Raw genomic sequence first — 18,858 nt, forward strand, 5'->3', positions numbered from 1 at the left:
CAAAGAGGGATGGTTAAAATTCCCCTCTCCTAGTGTATAATAAATAACTATAGCCTCCAAACAGAGACCAAACACCACTATATTCTATTTATATCCACACAATTTATTTAAAACTAAGACTGTGGTCAAGGGCTGCCAGGGAGTCCAACATTCTTGCTGTCATTCAAGGTGAGGCAGGAAAAAGCAATTCATACTGGCAACAGCTGATGCCATATTAGAATGGAAAGCTGCAGTGACAACTGCTCTAAGGTGGTTCCATAAATAAAACTCTGCAACACCACCTTTCTCTCTCACTCTCCCAAAACCAGTCACGCTTTGACATGGGCATACATTTTAGACCAACACATCTATGGCCTATGCAAATAGAACACTTGGAAATTTACTTTTTTCCAGTATAGTCTTATAGTAACCTCAGAGTGAGTGCCTGGATTTGTCATGATCATAACATGTACAGAATCCTATAGTATTTTTTTTTTTTTTCCCCCAAATATATTTGCCCAGTATTCTTTGCAGAGTACTGGGTAGATATGAATGTCCACTGTAATAAAACATTTGAATACACACATAGAAAAACCGTATTTAATGTTCATGTTTACATAAAGCACTTAACAAGAACAGAGTAGAAAAAAATGCTTAGAGACCATCTTTGAATGCTTTCAGTAGCAGGTCAGCTGCCAGCCCAGGAGACAAGACACCACGAACGACTTTTTCTTCTAGAAGTGGAATTTTATCCTTAACTGCCAAGTGACTCCGGAAATGCTCCAACATATTTTCTTGGATGAGGTTCCACATCCACACTTTTTGCTGTTTCCGTCGTTTGGCAATCAACTCACCACTTGTGAGCATGAGGTCACGAAATTCTGTCATTTTATCCCACATATCTGAGATGCCTTCTCCAGTTTTGGCAGAGATCCGCATTACCTGTTGGATTCAGAAGAATTTTTAAAGATGAGTAACTACTGGGCTTGAGGGTTCAATTACTTGCATGAAAATTAAGAAATGTGTAAGGCAAACTGGCTTCAGTACACTCACTTAACAAAGCTCTAAGCAATTTTCGGACTGCTTTTTTAAAAAAAAAATTTGTTTTTTTTTTTTTTTAAATAATTGGAATTCTACCAGCTCTAAGTAGACCCTAGCACTTGGGATACAATAGACTTTGTCCAACTGCTTGTATAACAAGTGAGAATTATTTTAAATGAGTCCTTTAGCTAAAGATACAGTGTTGCTATTTTACTTAAACATAGAGTTAATTACATATTCTGGTAGATACACTTGTAGCTACCCATTTGCACTTAGAATATTACAGAAAGGAAGTATTTTGGCTATTTTGTGTTTGCCTTCCAGACAAGGAATTTATTTTGCCAAAAAATATTTCAGGCACCTGTCATGATCTTTTAAATGGAACTTCAAAAATTTAAACAAAAAAAAGGTGTCTCTTTCTCGAATCTAATGGATAGGACAGTGCCCCTACACATCAATATTTTCCTTCTTCTGGGTCACAAATACCAGATGTGACCTCTCATCAGATCTAGAAACAAAAATTACAAAATAATGGCTAAGCCTCAGGCAACCCAACTGGTAGAAGCTTAATGCAATGGGTCAATTTTAATATCAGGGTAGAGCACACCTCCTTTACATACACGTGTACATAAATAAATAGATCGAGGACGTGCATGTGTGTGCTTCATTTACATAAATGTATTAAAAATTAGTACTGAATGTCTTCCTTAGTAATTCACCATAACCTTTTAATAGTTGGAATACTGGATTAATACTAAAGGCTCACAGGATAAGAATTCCAATAATCTAGACACTGCACACACAGGCAGATGAGGTTCTTGGCCAAGAACTTTTATCATGAGAAGTTAAAAAAATACCAAAGCAATAAAGGAAACACATGAACCAGTAAAAGAACAAACATAATCACAGGCTTCAGAATTATAAAAAGTGGAGAAATAGCTAATGGGACAATTTAAGATATACGTAGTTTACAAAACGCAAGACAATTTTGTACTTCCACTAATGTAAGCAACAGGTTTGCTGGTGTTGAGATTGTAGCTCAAGACTGAAATGGTGGGAGGTAGGACTGTGGCTTTGCAGTGTTTTGTGTGTCACACTTTGAGATCAGAGTTGAACTATAAACAGCAGCAATCAACTCTCTAGCACAGTGCAAAACTAAACAACAGAACTGAAAGTTTTATACAAGAAACCCGGAAGGCTGCTATAAGGTGAGATGATAACAATCCTAACTCATCCAGTGCTTTTTCTGCAGGAGAAAAACAACCAATCAACCAACAACAACAAAGAAATCCCCCAACACATAAACCCCCACCCCTCAACACATTAACAACAACAAAAAAACAAACAAGCATCCAACAAACCCAAAAAAACCAAAAATAAAACTAAACAAAGAAAACCCACAGCCAAAAAGCCCCAGAAACCACAGTGAAGTACACAAACCTTTGGTCTCCAAACCTTCGAACGCTTGCGAAGCAGCTTCATAGCACTAATATATTCAGCTTGTATTCTCCGTGCAGGTACAACTAAATCACCATCAGCTTTATTTATAGCAACTAGATCTGCCATCTCAATTATACCCCGTTTAATACCCTAAACGGAACATGGAGAGAAATCATGAATACTGAGGACTGTGACAGGCTGCTTTATCACAGAAAGCAGGGCAAAAAGTTTTGTTAGTTTCTGGTGACTCCTGCTGAACTTTTTGTGCGTGCATATGGGTGTATGTGTTAGTCATGCAAGAGTAGCACCCAACTCAGTAGCCTCAGTCATCACTAGCTATTACTCTACTTTGACACAAGAACACTAATAAATACGAATATCACAGTTTACAAGATGACATATTTCATGTATAGAGTCCTAACTTTAAACAAAACGTGACTGAGTTTTGCAAACCTAATTATATTGATTTCAGTTTTCCTATAATACGAAACCACTTCCTAAAATCATGTATAACTAGCAAATACGTCAGAGTAAGTCAGAGAGTATCAAAATCTTACATCCTAATACTTCTAAAACTGGGGTGCAGGGGGAGGTGGGAATTCAGATCCTGAATGTGCAACAAATTGGTAAGACACTGAAAAGATTTCAGTGGTAGCAGTTTATTTTACAAGATACTCTTGATATGTAATTTCTGCAGAGTCAGATACTACATCTTGGATTTAAGTTTCTCTTCCTAGTCCTATGCAGTACTTATTAAGAGAAACCAAAAAATACCTGTAATTCATCTCCACCCGCAGGTGGTAGCAGTAATACAAACATATCAACCATATCAGCCACAGCAAATTCTGACTGTCCAACACCTAAAAAATTAAATCCAGAGTTCACCATTTATTGCAAAGTTTCAGTCACGGTAATGACAGTAATTATGACAGATCCCAGTACTGCACCATGTACAAAACCCACTAATAAACAGAGAACACCAAACATCGCAGTTTTTACAAAACTGTTTTTTACAAAATGTGTAGGACTAGAAAATTGACAGAACGGGCATTTGTTTTCATCCAATGACCATGTATGAAAGCATGAGGAAGATCAAGGATGAAAGAAAACAGAAAGTACCAATTAGTAACATAGCTTACTTATCACAAGAGGATAATTACATGAAAATCACAGCACATACCTACTGTTTCCACAAGAACAACATCATAGCCTCCTCCTTCACACAGCAGAATGGCTTCATTTGTGGTCCTTGTTACACCTCCCAGTGTCCCTCTGGTTGGAGATGGTCTGATGTATGCATTCGTGTCTCTTGACAACTCAGTCATCCGTGTTTTATCACCCAATAGTGAACCTTAAATATTTAATATTAAATGATTTCAAAAGCACAAAACAACCAAACTCCCCTCCCCAACACCAATAAATGAGTGAAAAAAGACAGATCTCTTGGACAAAGTCAGTCACATAAGAATAACCCAAGAGCAGTTGTAGCATCCCCTAAATATTTTAAAATTAGCATGTGCATTACCACTGTTGAAATTTAAGCAAAAATGAATGCCTTTCTACTTCTTAATTCACAGGGAAATAAAAAGGTAAACAAAACCACAGCTATGTAAAGTTTCAGACCAAAAAGTTGTAAATCAATGTTGATACATTGGAAAACAGGAAACCTCGCAAAATGCAGACACTAATATAAATTTTCCAATTTCATATCACGTGGGACAAACATGAAAACTTGCTACATTTATTTTTAATATTCTACTCTTACAGGTCCCTGAATTTTCTTCCATTTACCTCAAAGAGATACTCCTATAGTTGACAAATTATTAGAAACACGAGTCAAACTCTAATTCATACTTACCACCACTTGTACTAGAGGAAGGGTCTACAGCCAACACAGACACTTTGTGTTTTCTTTCTGTAAGCATTTTCCCTAAGCATTCTATGAAAGTCGATTTCCCAGCACCAGGAGGACCAGACAACCCTACATAATCATATTAGGAAACAAAAAACATTTTGTGAATCAAAAACATCACATGAACACCATCAACACCTAAGTTGATAATAATTCATACTTTAGCACAGTATCACAACAAAGACAAATGAAAGGCTATGCCACAACTGATAGGCCCAACTAAGCAGTTGTAATTGACTTGAAATACGCTACCTGGGTCCACCCAACATAGCAGCACTGACTTGAGCACCCCTCATTCTACCCATACCAACAAAACATTAGGTTTGTTTGGAGTGGAGGGAATGAGGCCAGATGAATTTATCTATACTGACTGATACTTCATAACTTTAAAAGCGTAAAATCCTAAATCTGTATTTTTCAGATTTACTAGCTATTTATATGAGACACACTCAAAAGCAAAAGCCATTACATCGAAAAGCTGTTACTTTAAAAAAATCAGGTGATTTATTTACATGTCAAAGCATGCAAACTATAAGCTGGTTAACCTCCATCAGGTATTTCTCAATCCTATGCCCAAGTTCTTGTTCTTACTACCTTTGTACACACACAAGAGATGACAGTTGGACATGATGTACTTTAGTAGTCCATCTCTTCACAAAGGAAAAATATTTTACAGTTTCCAAGAGAATCAGGTTAAGGTCTCCTCAGCTGAAAAGCAGACTGCTTTAAAGTAAGGCCATAAAAAGGGAAGGTACATATTCTTCCTTTTGTGGATTGATGAAGGGATTCAGGAAGTATTCATAAAACACCTTCTTTGGGAAAAGAACAGATCTGCTTAACTATATCTTATAACAGCTGTATCTACCTAGCTGCAAACTACCTAACATTTTGGTTTATAATAGTTATTAAACAAACTTCAAATAACTGACCCCCCCGCCCCACTAGAAACAACAATTATTTGTAGAGTCTTTTCAAAAGCATTTTCCAGCTCAAGTCATGCTTCTACCAGACAAGAGAAACCACAAGAAACCAAGGATTCATGACTATAGACCATGATGCTTAAAGAACAATAGTGATAATGAAAGGTAACGACTGTAATTCTGTCAAAGCAATTACTGGACAGACATAAAAGGACTAACCCACTCTAAAGGCAAGTGGCTTTCCTTGATTTAATTTTTCTTGTTCCCTGTGGTAGGATAATACCTTCTGAAGAAGCACCTGCGCTATTTTCTTCTTCCTACTCTCAGTTGATTCTACAAGCGTAATGGCTTCTGCTAAACAAGCTCTGTGACCTTGGATGAGTCCAGTGTAAAGTCTGTCTAAGAGCCTCTGTTCTCTGTCAGAAAATCTCTCTGTTTGCTGGTCAGAGGCCACTTGTTGACACAGCTCTCTCCTCAAACCATTTGATGAACACATCCATTTTGTACGATCAAGGTGCACTGGCGTAAGAGATCTGACACACAGGAAATTTCCTCTGGATGTGAAGTGACAGTTCTTGAAATAAGTTCTTCTAGAGAAATAACAATGAGGGAACCTCAGCAATAAAAAGATCTTCATCTTGTTTGGAATTAGAAGTACCAGAGGCATCAGTTGCCTTCTGTTTGCAGACACCCTAAGGAGAAAGAAAAACATTTTTACTTCCTTCAAAGCTCTTACAAGGGCTCAAATAAAACATATGTACACAGACAAGCATCAGCTTTTATTTTATCCATACCTACTGTTTTAAACAACAAGGTCATTTTTCAGTCCCATTGAAAACAAACAAAAAAACAAAACAAAAAGAAGCTATAGAATCTTCAATAGCATAGCATCTCTTTATTACCATACTTAAACAATTAAGGTATTATTTTTACAAGTAAGCAGATAAATAAAAAGCACTTTAAAATAAGACAGCGTTTAAGAGCACGCACAGAACCCTAAAAATCCAGGCCCCCAGAGCGTCCCATATGCTGCTTCTTAGCAAAAGCCGCCGTCGCAGCTGGTTTCCGAAACCTCCCGGGAAGGGCTCACCCAGGCTCCCCCGACGCGCTCCGGGGAGCCAGGGCGGCCCTCAACGCCGCCGATCTGCGGGGCGCAAACCCAAACCCGCCGGACAGACCCGGCCCCGCACCCGACCCGCACTCCTCAGCCCGGATCCAGACTCGGCGAGACGGGCGGCTGAGGGGGCTAGCGCCGCCCAGCCAATCAGAGAGCTGGGACAGGGCCAACGGCCGCCCGTGGCCGTTGAAGGGGTAACCACCGTCGCGCGCCGGCCTCCTACGGATGGCCCGCGGCCGCCATACCCCGCCCGCTGGCCCGGCACCTACCGGCCGCTACCCCGCCTCCTCGCCCTGCCCCGGGGAAGTGACGCCCTCACGCTGAGCCGGAAGCTGCCCGGACACGAGGAGCACGGGTCCCACCCCGCCCCGGGCTTCCCGGCCACGGCCCACCCGAAGGTCTACGCCGAGGCAGCGCCGCGCATGCGCCGGCAGGCACCGCCCAGCCGCTCGCGGGGGCAGTCGAAGCCGTTAACGGAAAGCGTGGCGGTTGGCAGGGTCAGGGAGGCGGCCCAGGAGGATGGCGGTGGCTGCCATAGAGGCCTTGCCCTTCACCAGGCATTCTGAGAGACCCACCACCCTACAACCAGCACCCTTCTGCATCGAACTCAATGGAGCCCTCTTCCTAGTCTCAAAGCATGATCCTAAACTCTAATCCAGCCTGGTGCCAAGACCTCAGAAGCCAACTAGTCGACATAGTCTGGGCAAAAATAAACTTTCTCTGAAGGAACGTTAAAGATTAATGAAATAGGTATAGCTACGCAACAGCAGCAAACAGATCGCTTTGGAAATACACTGGAGACTTATGTTAGATCCTTGCATGAGTACATATACTTCCATGTTGACATAACAGTTTCTCAGCCCTGTCCTTTGTAAACAAGGATGTTGCACATCATCATTTCACTCCTGGTCTGAAATCTAAACAAAATTCTAGTTTGAATTTGTGCACAATGGTTTACTATTCCCTGATTTCATTTCAGGTAGCACAAAGGAAAAAGACATACTTAAACCCCAAAACACATTTATTAAATCATATTTTTTTCAGTCTTCATCTTGCTGGCTTTTAGAATTTCCTCTCATTGAATGTTGTTTTTTTGTGGTTGGTTGCATTTTGTTTGGTTGGTTGGTTGTGTGTGCCTGTGTGTGTGTGTGTGTGTGTGTGTGGTGGTAGTAGCGTTGTTGGTTTCTTTTTGTTGTTGTTCGTGTCTGTTTTTTTTTTTTTCTCTGTGTGTGTGGTTGTGTGTGCATTTTTTAATTGTTATTATATTTCTAGTTATCTCACAAGCCCTTTTCTACACCTCTTCATGTTAAAGTACATGCATTTTTTCCAATAAGCAGAAACGCACACAATCCACTAGCTGAGCTGCTACTAATGGCTTACAATGATAGTAGCACTTTCCTAGAATGCATCAGACTTGTTCATGGTCCTGTCAGACTGGCAGTGCAAGTGATGGACCATATAAAATAACAAAAGATCTCTTCTTAACTGCTGAATGCACAATTTAATCTTATTCCTATTATTCCACTCCACAAGCTGATCATACACAGAGAACTGAAAAATCCCACTCTTCAGAGCTGAGGAAACAGGCAATTTTATGACCGTATCAGCATGTGATGAAACCACAGCAGAAAGAGAAAAGAATCCCCATTTCAATATAGCCTTGTGTAGCCTTTTGCTTTAGTCAGATCTTTATTCATCAGAGTATGCATGAATCCAAGTAATCTCTTCCTTAAACAAGGTTTCTAAGACTCTGTGTTTCAAGTGCTGTGCTTAAACACCTCAGTAGCACAACCCTGCTATTATTTTAATAACAGCAGGAACAGCAAAAAAGCCATTCTACTATGGTTTCATCACAGATCATTGATCCTGCATTTTATTCCACTTTGTGTGCTTTCATCTTGAATGCTTTTGTCGTTGAGCTTGTCACAAGAACTAGATGAATGGTTACACAAAATTACAAGTTTGCCAGCACTGAAGAGGGCAGTGGATTGTTCAAATTCTGTCTATGATAATCTTGTGGACGAGAATAATAGGAATGATATTGAACTGTGCATTCAGCAGTTATGAACAAAACTTTTGTTATTTCATGCAGTCCATCACTTGCACTGCCAGCCTGATGTGACTGTGAACAAGTGCGTATGTGTTCTACAGTACTCTTCCTACGAGAACTGTTTCAAGACCTTGCACACTGGTGAGGTGTAGAAATCCAAATTGTCACATCTTTTTTCCCCTCCCTTCAACTCTGTTCATAAACAAGTTTGCTTTTCTCCGGTCAGAGACTATAGTCCCTGGATGTCAGACATGACAGGAAGACTTCCCATCATAACGTCAGTTATATACAGCCCTTCTTTCAATATTCTGGAATAACCATTATACAGGTTCCCTAGAACTGTGCACTCTTCTGTCTCCAATTCTATATTACTCTTCCGAAATAGGCAAAATGTTTCTTTAGAAGCTGGACCATAGCTAGAGTTTCCTTTATCTATGTTCTGTCATATTACACAGTGCTCTCATGTTTCCCCCATGGTCTTTTAATGTATGTGATCAAATATGTATTTTTTTTGGTGTTTGTTACGCCCAGCCCTATGAATTTTGGTCAGACTCACTTTGTGCGTTCTGACCTCCAACATATGGAGTTCTCTTGGCTCATGTGTTCCTTTACCCAGTCATTATTAATTCACTTAATATCCTAGCTGAGATATATTCAGGAGGGTACTCTCCACATCAGCCTCCTGTTTGATTCTCTCTTATTTTCTTTTCTTTTTTTTTTTTTTTTGGTGTGGGTTTTTTTTTTTTTTTTCTTTCTTTTCCTTTTGGGTTTTCTAATGTGAAAATTAGGTCCCCTTTTGTGTCCCCTCTGCTTCTTTTCACCAGGGGTGTCAGAATAAAAATGTGTATCCTGTAGTTATTCTGTCCCAACCTGCAAATTTGTACAAGATTTAAAACCACTAGAACATTTTCCTTAAACTCCTTGCTGCAAGTCTACCCCAGATGTTAAAGAAAATGGTACTGACAGTTACTCATGAAATGGCAGTCTTCCTTCTGAGGCAATGCGAAATCAAACTTCCTGTTAGCTGTCTTAGAGTATTTTGCCACGGGTTAAGGGTGCATGGAGGCACAGATCTCTATGCAAAATGTGCAACGGAATCCCAATCCTTATAAAATAATAGAAAAAGAGCCTTTTTTAACTTCTCACAGCAGAAATGGTATTAGTGTTGGCATCTTTGCCAAATTCCACCATACAAATTTACATTCCATCTAACTGGCTTCCCCTTGCAGTTTTAGTTGGATTAGTTCATTCTTCCTTTCTCTGGCAGCACTCTGATTTCCCTGCTCTGTTCACTTCCTCTTTAAGAAGTTCCAAAGTGATCTTTGTGCACATTGTTATCACTATGATATTTAATAAGTTCATAGATGTAGCTATAAGCAATATGCTGCAAAGGCAAGTAAAAAACTAACAATCTCTATGATCTAAATGAAAAATACTAAAATATTAAAAGGAAATCGCAACAGGACAAATAATTGATGAAATTAAATAAACAGCATCAGCTTGAAACTCACAGGCTTTTCCTTGAATATATAAATATGTACTTCTGCTAGGAACTCTCTCTGTTGGTCCCTCCCTCTGCATGCTAAAAGGTCTGGCACACCTACAGTCACTACTGGTTATGGAATTATGAAATCTGCATCACTTACAAGAAATGATGGTTTCTTAAAGATGAGATTTTATTTCACTACTCTCTTCCTCTCCCTGCTTCCCTCTTCCCCTGTGAAAATGGGAAGGGTTTAAGACGACTCCACCATGTTCCCAAATTCCTTTCTCCACTAGGCCTTATTTGGAAATGAACTTCTCATTCAGCAATATAAACTCAGCAGCAATTCCTATGCTGACCCCTCACATTGCACTTGCAGTGGAGGACCTGGTGTTCCTCACTCTCTTGCGTCCTCCAACATGCTCACTTACAAATGCGTATTTTTGGCTAGTATGATTCCAACTAGACTAGTGATTTTATTGCTATTATAAGCAGTCCAAGAAAAACAAAACAAAACAAAAAACACACACACAAAAAGCCTACTACCCAACATATTCCTTAAACAACGTTAGGAATATTGGCTGACATAACAAAGATCCAAGTTCAGCATCCAAACCCCATCAAGGTCCATCCTGCGAACACCATCAGTCTGTTCCCCAGCTCCAAGGAACCGGCATCACAGCGCTTCCCCGTTTGTTGCTGTGGAACCAGACCAACTGCCTGCCAATTCACAAGGAAAATGAGGGGTCTCCTCCACTGCAACCTACAACAGCTGCTTAGGAGCAACAAGCGTGTCCATTTGTAGTAAGGGTTAAATCCTACCTGCACATCAGGTTTAGCCAAGTTACAGAATAACTACAATTCCTGCCATAGTATAAATTGAAACTACAGTGGTGACTGAATGACCACTTGTTCTTTGCTTCAGAGGACACCCCTCAGTTCATTTCAGTTCTCACACCAACAGAGAAGACTGAACCAATCTCCTCTTTGCAGCGTAACACTAAGCAAGGTAACTGCTGATTACAGCCTATTTTCAGTGAAGAGCACTAGCGATTTAAAAATAACAGTCTCAGCACTTCAGACAAAATGTTCCCTCTGCCTTGTCTTAAAGATAACTGGACACCTGAAATAAAAACAATAGGAAGCATATTTGCAGCTGAAAGTTTGACTGTTTAAATGCATCATGAGCCTCAGGTTTTGCATTCACGATTCAGACAAGAAAAGAGCATAAACACAGCAGATCTCCCCAAAGACTCACTACCAGCTACATGAACAGGTGTTTGCTGTGTAGGGGCATTCCAGGGTTTTACTGTAACAGCCAGGACAGAGCAGCACATCAGTTCCCTGATTAAGTCTGGAGATAAAAGCCTTACCACAGCCTTCCAGGTTCAGCAACCTACAAAGAAGGGACGAGTCCAACAGCTGAACAGATTCACTGTACTCATGCTGGTGAGGAGCCGTAACATTGTCAGAGCTGTTAGACCTGCCCGAGGAACCTGGAAAAAGAAATTTGTTCTCTGAGGTTTGGCTGATATGTACAAGAGAGTATCTGAAGAAAGAAGAGGAAAAAAATAATCTTGAACGACTACTGTTTATGTTTGTGTAACATTTTTATGAACAAGGGAGCTGAAGTTTCTTCACAAAACTTTATAGCAATGACTTCAACATTTTCTTGTTGGTATGAACTGAGCTGCGAATGTACACTAGTGAGAAGTGACATCAGCCATCACAGGAAAGTTTTCTACTGCTTATGCACAAGTTTTTAATTGTTCATGATGACCTGCCTGATGTAAAATAACATATAAAGGGGACAGATAAAAATATTTTCTTATACAAGCTATTAGATTTTCTGTAAATATTCACATTTCTTAGAAAATAAAACTGAAGTTACTATATAAGCAAAAATTCCAAAACATTATTCATATAACCTACTGGTTGTAAGAGAAAGTTAAACAATATTCTGCAATACTGATTCATTGTTAAAATTATAAACCTGGAAGGGCAAGTCACTTGCCAGTAAAATACTAATTTTTTTCTTTCAATTAAAAAAGTATGTAAAAGCTTGGCTTGAAGAGAATGTTTTTTTCTCCATGGCCACCAATGACTCATGATATCAAAATATTTTTTCCTGTAGTTCATTAACGCACAGCTGAAAAGGAAATCATTAGTTGCCTCCTCCTGATTATTTCCAGTACAGCAATGAAACCATAGCAAGTATATTAGTAAACACAAGTAGTATACTACAGTCTGACACTTGACTTTGACAAGGCGCCCTCATTCCCAGCTACTTGTTGCTTAAGTAAAGGCTTCATTGCCTTTTCTGAGTCCTATAGGAGTCAACAAAGACAGGAGCAAAGGTCTAGCACTTCCAAATGACTAAACACAATCCTCCTCCCTTCCCACCCCACCATGCTAAAAAATTATTAGGTTGGTATGAAATTAGCACAATCTTATACACTAAAAAGTGAATACTTTAGTTAACAAGGTGAAGCATATATTGGGCCAAGGGCTGAATGATGAATGCATAACTCAGTTTACCATTGTAGATAACTTGAGCATTAAGGGTAAAGATGTAATCTTTCATGCAATCAAGTGTTTTTCCCTGCATCCCCAACAGCATCAGTGCTCCGAGGTCTTTGGCTCAACATCCATGTGCCGAGTGCTTCACAAGCAGGTGAAAAGCACAATTGGCGGAAGCGAGATAGTGGGTAGAATTGTCCATAGGAACATAACATTGCAGCAAAACACAAGAGACACGTTTTTGGTTCCAGGATGACACTTGCAGCCAAGATGAAGAGGAAGACCAAGCCCATGATAAATCTGATAATCAGATTTAACACTGAGATATAGGAAAACCTAAGTGTTTCCAATTCAGACCAAACCCGTGCTATGAACAGGGAAGCCAGTTTCCTGCAGTTTACCTAAGCATCTTAAACATGAGGCTATCACTTATTATATCATGCAGGAAGTTTCCATTTCTGTAGTATGTACATGTGTGCACGCATGCTGCATTCACATACTTAGTCACCAATGTGCCCACAAAAACAAGACTTTGGTCTTCTTATAATGCAAAATTGCCTAGTGATTTCAATGTCCCATTTTACCAAGCAGCTGTAGCAGATAGGAGTGAAAACAGAAAAGAGGAAAGATTCTGCTGAGATTCAAATGCTATGTGATCAACCCATCCAGAAGAGTAGTAATACAATGTTGTAAAAGGCTGGCAAACTAAGTTAGAAAGAGCTTGTTAAAAAGCATGTTAGATCACACTGTGTTTTGTTGCTTTCTACCACAAAATAAATACCTTTAAGCTAGTACACCCTACACTTAGAAAGCTTGTGCTAATGCTACAAAATATTATGCTATAGAATTAAAGTGAAAGAGGAATCTTTAAAATAAGACCAAAAGGCAAGCAAAAAAACCCCTTAAACTCCAAACAAACAAACAAAGTTACAATCATAAATGATGCAGCTGCATGGGGAAAACTGGCATACAGAATATGAAAAGCAGAACAATATTGGTTTCTAGCACCACCTAATAAGGGTCTAGAAAGGACATTAGGAATCTTTCTGTCCAGAAGTTTGTATTTTTATCTAATTGCTTTCCAAATTAGGTCCATGGTTAGAAAATAATTGTATGTTCCAACAGTAACCCCATCTCAATACACCATTATATTATGTTGCAAGAAGCACTTCTTCCCCCCTGCTCAGTGGCAGTTAAGCATTAATTTGTTCTCTGAAAACCAGTGTTTAGCACATAGAAATAAAATTGAGAAAGAATTGGTGTGACTCTCACCTTCAGGATCATTTACTTCTTTTGGCCAGAAGGGGAAGCTAGTACTATGCATTTTTGCCATGCTGCTTGGATGTACTCTGAACACAAAGGAATTCAGTATTACTTCATCATCACAATCATAAATCTACCTTGTTCATCCACGCCAGACTTTTAATGACCTGAGGAACTTAAACACGTTTATTCAAAGTCCATTTAACAGGCTTCAGAATGTAAAATATAAAAGTCACACCTCTGCCAGCATGAATTCCATCTCAGTTTTGTTTTGGAGATTTACAGAAGAGTGGCAGCAAGTGGCTGTAACCCTCTTTAGGAGTTCTTTACAGTGAGTTTCTGACTCTCCAGCAGAATTTTGCTGTTGCGCTCTCTACAGTCACTGCAATAAGTCAACGATCTCCGTTTAACGTTGAGGTTATGTAGGAACATCATGTTTCTCATATAAACCAGAAACAAAATACAAAGCATAAATTTTAACCAGTAGTTCTATTTCCATGTTAAGACACCTATTCAGAGTATCAGTGTGGGGAACAAACCAAAAACTTCATATGGAAGGTATGAAGAGTTGCCTTGTAGCATAACTCAGTGTTGAAGTGCCTTATATTTTATTGTTGAGAATGAAAAGGAGAGATCTGCAGTATTTGTCTCAGACAACTCACAGTCATCAGCACCCCTCACTCTTTTTCAGACCAGATTCAGCTGTGCGTATTTGATGTTTTGCAGTTTTAGTATAGAAGGAGACAGACTGAATGACCAAGAATTTTCTTTCTGATCAACTGCTGATCTGAACTATTTCAGCTTCTTAGCATTAAACAACTGGCTGTTTATCTGATTAAAGCTAATCAATCAGCCCCATTAGACAGCCTTTCTCACAGTGCTGTGGAAAGAAACACCAACAGTCAGATGGCAAAAGCTGTATCCAGTTCTTTCCAAACTTTATAGTCTTGTATCTGTTTATGTGTGCCTAATCTGGCCTAAACTCAGACTTTCTGCCCATTTTGGAAAGGTTAGCAGCTATACCACCTTCTAAGAGTGCTCCAGTTTTCAACTCTCTGCTCAGTGGAGGAAGGCAATTAAAATCTTCAGTGGATGAAACATGCACAAATGAAGAGAGGAACACTCAAATAAAAGGTTGTATTACATACATATATATACAGATCATTCCTTGTCCTTGTTTGCTGCTTGTTCCAGGATAATATATTCCTAGTGCTATGTCCTTCTCATGTAACAAGACTGATAAGAGAACCTAATAAGCAGATGCCAAGTCCTGCAGTGAGGATTTTGGTCCCTAATAGTGGAGGTCTGACAGAAGACCTTACATGTCCATTAGATCTCAAAAATTACCTAAAATGATGAGATAAGCAAAAATTGATAGTACTGCATTAAAAGTATTCAAGAAGGCCTCCTTTGTTGAAGTGTCTCTTCCCCACCACCACCCTTTCTGCTGTTCATTTTTTGTACCTACTTATCCTAAAAGAAAAGGGAATGAGTGGAGACTCAAAGGATTAGAACAGCAGAGTTACTTAGGGAATGAGAAGTTTCTGAAGGGAAAGGATCTGATTTTGTCTTTAAACAAGCTTCTATCATTTTATACCAAACACTGGGCAGGCTATAAAGATGTTTTTGTTAAACTGCAACATCTTCAACACACACAAAAAAAGAAAAAAAAAAAGAGGAAGAAAGAAAAGAAAGAAAATCAGAGTTCAACTTAGAGCTCTCAGCTCTTAAGCCAAATTTCAGAACGACACAATTGCATTTCAGCTTTCCTGTGGTACTGTTCAACTGAATTAAAAGCAAGCAGTCATTTAAATCCTCATTTATTTTAGGTGATATTCTAGAAAAACAGCGTTTAATGAGTTAAAGGCTCATGATCTGTCCATCTAATTGTGGAAAGCACAAAAATTCTGATGTCATCTCCTTAGAGTAAACCCACACTTATAACTGAGCCTCTGACAAGAATAAAAATGGCATCAACAATCTGTTTCAATGACACTGTTTGTATCATTTCCGATTACAACAGTAACATTTCTCCAAAGTCATTAATGCCCTGCCATTAGAGCTGTCACCACTTCTCCAGCCTTGCTGCTTTGAGTGAAGACTCTGGGTATGTTCCTGTTCGGAATATTGATAAGCCTCAGGAAAAGCTCTTTTCCAGATGTTCTCACATGAGGTGTTTGTACTCCTGCCATTCTCCATGAAGGTTAAATGCTATTAGCAGAACACCCTCTCCAGGAGAAGGTGAGGTTCGTCACTAGTATACCTGTGCAAATCGCTACTTTTTTAGCTGTAACTCCACTTCAACTACACAGGCATATGGAACAAAGAGAAGAGGGGAAAAATAGTCTTGCCTGGTTTATATTAAATATGTATGTCTTGATAGGCATGAAAATATAGTCAAGTGACAAAGGAATCCTCAACATCAGCATCTCTGACAGAATTCAGTTCTAAAATATTCAGACCAGGCCCTAAACATTCGGTCATAGCACAGAGCAGGAAAACATCCAAGAAAGCATCAAGGACACCTGTGCTATTCCCAACATGCATTTTTCTAACCTGTCATTGACAATCTCCAATGACTAAGTCTCCAAAACCTTTCCAGGTAACTTGTTACAGTATTTTACTACCTTTACTCACAGGTTCTGCCCTTCACCTTCAGTATTAAACTAAATTTTATTCTCTGCAATTTAAGCCTGCTATTTCTTGTCCTGTCCCTCATGAAGCAGTAAAAAGGGATCGAACTCTTCCTCCTCAGAGTAGCTTTCTATGCATGTTTCAAGACCTCCAGGTTTATTGCAAAAATATGAGTACAAGACATACAGGCCAACTAGAACCACTAGGCATGCTATTTCCCATCCAGTCCCTATAATTCACACAGTTGTTTATTCTCTTTGCAGTATACGATATCACATTTGTCCCTATTGTTACCCATCTCAGTACCTCAAGGGTTTTCCGAGTCAATGCAAACAAAATGAAAGCTGGCCTCCTTTATTTCTCACTTTTCTGGTCTTTGCTACAAATGAAAACCCCCAACAACACTAAAATAATACCCCTCACAAAAAAAATCCACAACAACAACAACCACCCCAAACCAATCAACCAACCCCCAAATAATCCACCAAGCTATTTTCCCTTCTCCCACTCCCCAAATTTCTACTTGCTTTCAACATCAGAAATTGTCCTGATTTTTTTTCTAATAATCTGTGTGGCATACATTTTATCATCTTCAGATCACAGAAACTGCAAAAGTTCACTAGCAAAAGCTCTTATTTCACAGGACAAGGACATTCCAGTAGTCTATATAAAATTAACAGGGCAGACCACAAAGATAACAGAATGTTTAAACAGTTAAATCTGGTTTGGTTTTGTTAACATAGCATTACGTGCCAAGACAAGCAGTAGAAAAAAACTCCTTAACCATAAAATACAAAATCCCCAATCTCTTCAGTCAAGAGCAGAGACAGAGGCCACTGACCAGAACCTTCAAAGACTTCCAAGTAAGTAAGTACAGCCCTGATCAGATATTGTTTAACAAGCAGAGCAGAACTGTATCTGGAAGGGGGGGGGTGGGGAATAAAACCAAAACCAGAACCCATCTAACTTCTTTTATATGTCATAAATTAATTCCTCTGACCTTTTCAGTTAATTTTAAATCATATTTATTTACTATTATATTTTAGAACAAAACTTTTCACAAATAATTTTAGTAACACAGTGAGCACAGTGAACTCTGATAGGCACTTTCCTCAATTGACTCTCCCACCACGCACACAAACACTCCTAGATGACTTAATGATGACTGCAGCGTCTCAGAAGCCCAGACAACAGGGCAGCACGTATTTTAGTGGAGGTTATTACTGAAAGGCTTATGGTTGGCCTTTCTGGAAGAAGACTACAAGTACAGACCTAATGCTAGTTATCTAATCCCATTCTTTCTTAATTCTTACATTCTAAATAGTGAAGACCACATTTCAAAGTAAAAGAAATGTCCTTTTGTTTCTAGTGATGGAAAAGGTGACAGCATGTGCATTTTTCTGTTGAAAAAGGGGAGGGCTGGGGGAAGAGAAATTTTGCCTGCCTTCTTCACTTTAACGAAACAGTTGAAGGGCTCCCCTCCCCTTAAAAAAAAAAAAAAGTGACTCTCAGATGTTTGTTGGATAAGTATTTCAACACTTATTCTAAAAAGAACAGAAAACACTTGTCCCCTTCCATATCTAAACAGTTCTAGTTTAAAAAGGTATCAGAGAAAGCGAGTCAAAAAGGCAAGCACAAGAAAATTTCATCCAAGGGAACAATCTTTACTGATTAGCTTCATTAATCTTTCCTGAAGACTAATTTAGACATTCCCCACAACCAATTTCCAGGGGATACAAATTTAATATTTTGGATCAATTATGAGTGTATGGGTCCTGGAATTAGGCCAAGTTTTTCCTCCTCTCATTGCTCACTCTCACAAGAGCCTTACAAATGCATCACAAGATGATTAACACATGAGGATTCCCAGTTTAACAGGATGGAACTTCGCTGTATTTCTAGCACGGTGACGTTCACTAAAGGCAAGTGTGAGACAATATTTTGTATAAAATAAATAAATGCATACATAACTACAAAACAAACAATCAAAACCTAAAAAAAACCACAACCTGGCTAGGTGTTCACCCTACTAAAGAGGCTTGGAAACCACAGGCCGGAAATGCTGTTGCAAAACGCAATTCTGTGCTGCATTAAGAGAATTGTGAATTCATCATTGCACCTTCCTCAGCTCTCCACTCAACAGCTTCTAAGTGGTGGTGAGGCCCCAAGTAGACAGACCACAGCAATTGGTTTCAGGCACCTGACTAAAAGAGACATAAGCAAACTGAAACTGAGAGGAACACTTCATCAAGTACATTTAAAAGTGAAGAAAAGTAAAGACTTTAAAAAAAAATGAGGTTTTTGACGAGAACTGGAAAAGTAGGAGGAGGAGTGGAAGCATACCTTTCTTCACAGGCATGAGGCATTATGAAGATGCCAGGGAACGATTTGCTGCATCACCATCAAAAGCAGACTAAAAAGTAACCACTTTAATTTGTAGAAAGGCAAATCTAAACCAAATCATAGAAGAAACTTTTTCACTACAGAGATGATTAGGAA

General features: G+C 39.2%; 1 protein-coding gene across 6 annotated transcripts; it reads right to left on the bottom strand.

Moving 5' to 3' along the window:
- Nucleotides 1–565: 565 nt before the first annotated feature.
- MMAA (metabolism of cobalamin associated A) lies at nucleotides 566–6,785 on the bottom strand. 6 transcript variants are annotated; one of them, XM_065836898.2, is made up of 7 exons: nucleotides 6,679–6,785; nucleotides 5,512–5,984; nucleotides 4,319–4,441; nucleotides 3,641–3,811; nucleotides 3,235–3,320; nucleotides 2,461–2,610; nucleotides 566–921 (listed from the first exon to the last, which is right to left on the bottom strand). In XM_065836898.2, exons 2-7 carry the CDS (start codon nucleotides 5,957–5,959, stop codon nucleotides 634–636), a joined length of 1,266 nt encoding a protein of 421 aa, XP_065692970.2. In that variant the 5' UTR covers nucleotides 5,960–5,984; nucleotides 6,679–6,785; the 3' UTR covers nucleotides 566–633. The 6 variants fall into 6 exon arrangements, with proteins under 6 accessions (XP_065692970.2, XP_065692972.2, XP_071664129.1 ...); XM_065836900.2 differs by lacking the exon at nucleotides 6,679–6,785 and adding an exon at nucleotides 6,655–6,672; XM_071808028.1 differs by lacking the exon at nucleotides 6,679–6,785 and adding an exon at nucleotides 6,612–6,630.
- Between the last annotated feature and the right edge of the window lie 12,073 nt (nucleotides 6,786–18,858).

This window comes from Patagioenas fasciata, chromosome 4, assembly GCF_037038585.1.
Source record: "Patagioenas fasciata isolate bPatFas1 chromosome 4, bPatFas1.hap1, whole genome shotgun sequence".
Taxonomy (NCBI): Eukaryota; Metazoa; Chordata; class Aves; order Columbiformes; family Columbidae; genus Patagioenas; species Patagioenas fasciata.

What these genes read in the sequence shown, in the direction of transcription:
- MMAA (XM_071808026.1), bottom strand. Translation starts at nt 6,004, where the DNA reads ATGTTTTTCTTTCTCCTTAGGGTGTCTGCAAACAGAAGGCAACTGATG. An exon ending in TGTTCTTGTGGAAACAGTAG is followed by an intron (nt 3,321 to 3,640) that starts GTATGTGCTGTG and finishes TTAATTTTTTAG; the next exon opens with GTGTTGGACAGTCAGAATTT. An exon ending in CGGGTGGAGATGAATTACAG is followed by an intron (nt 2,611 to 3,234) that starts GTATTTTTTGGT and finishes TGTTCCGTTTAG; the next exon opens with GGTATTAAACGGGGTATAAT.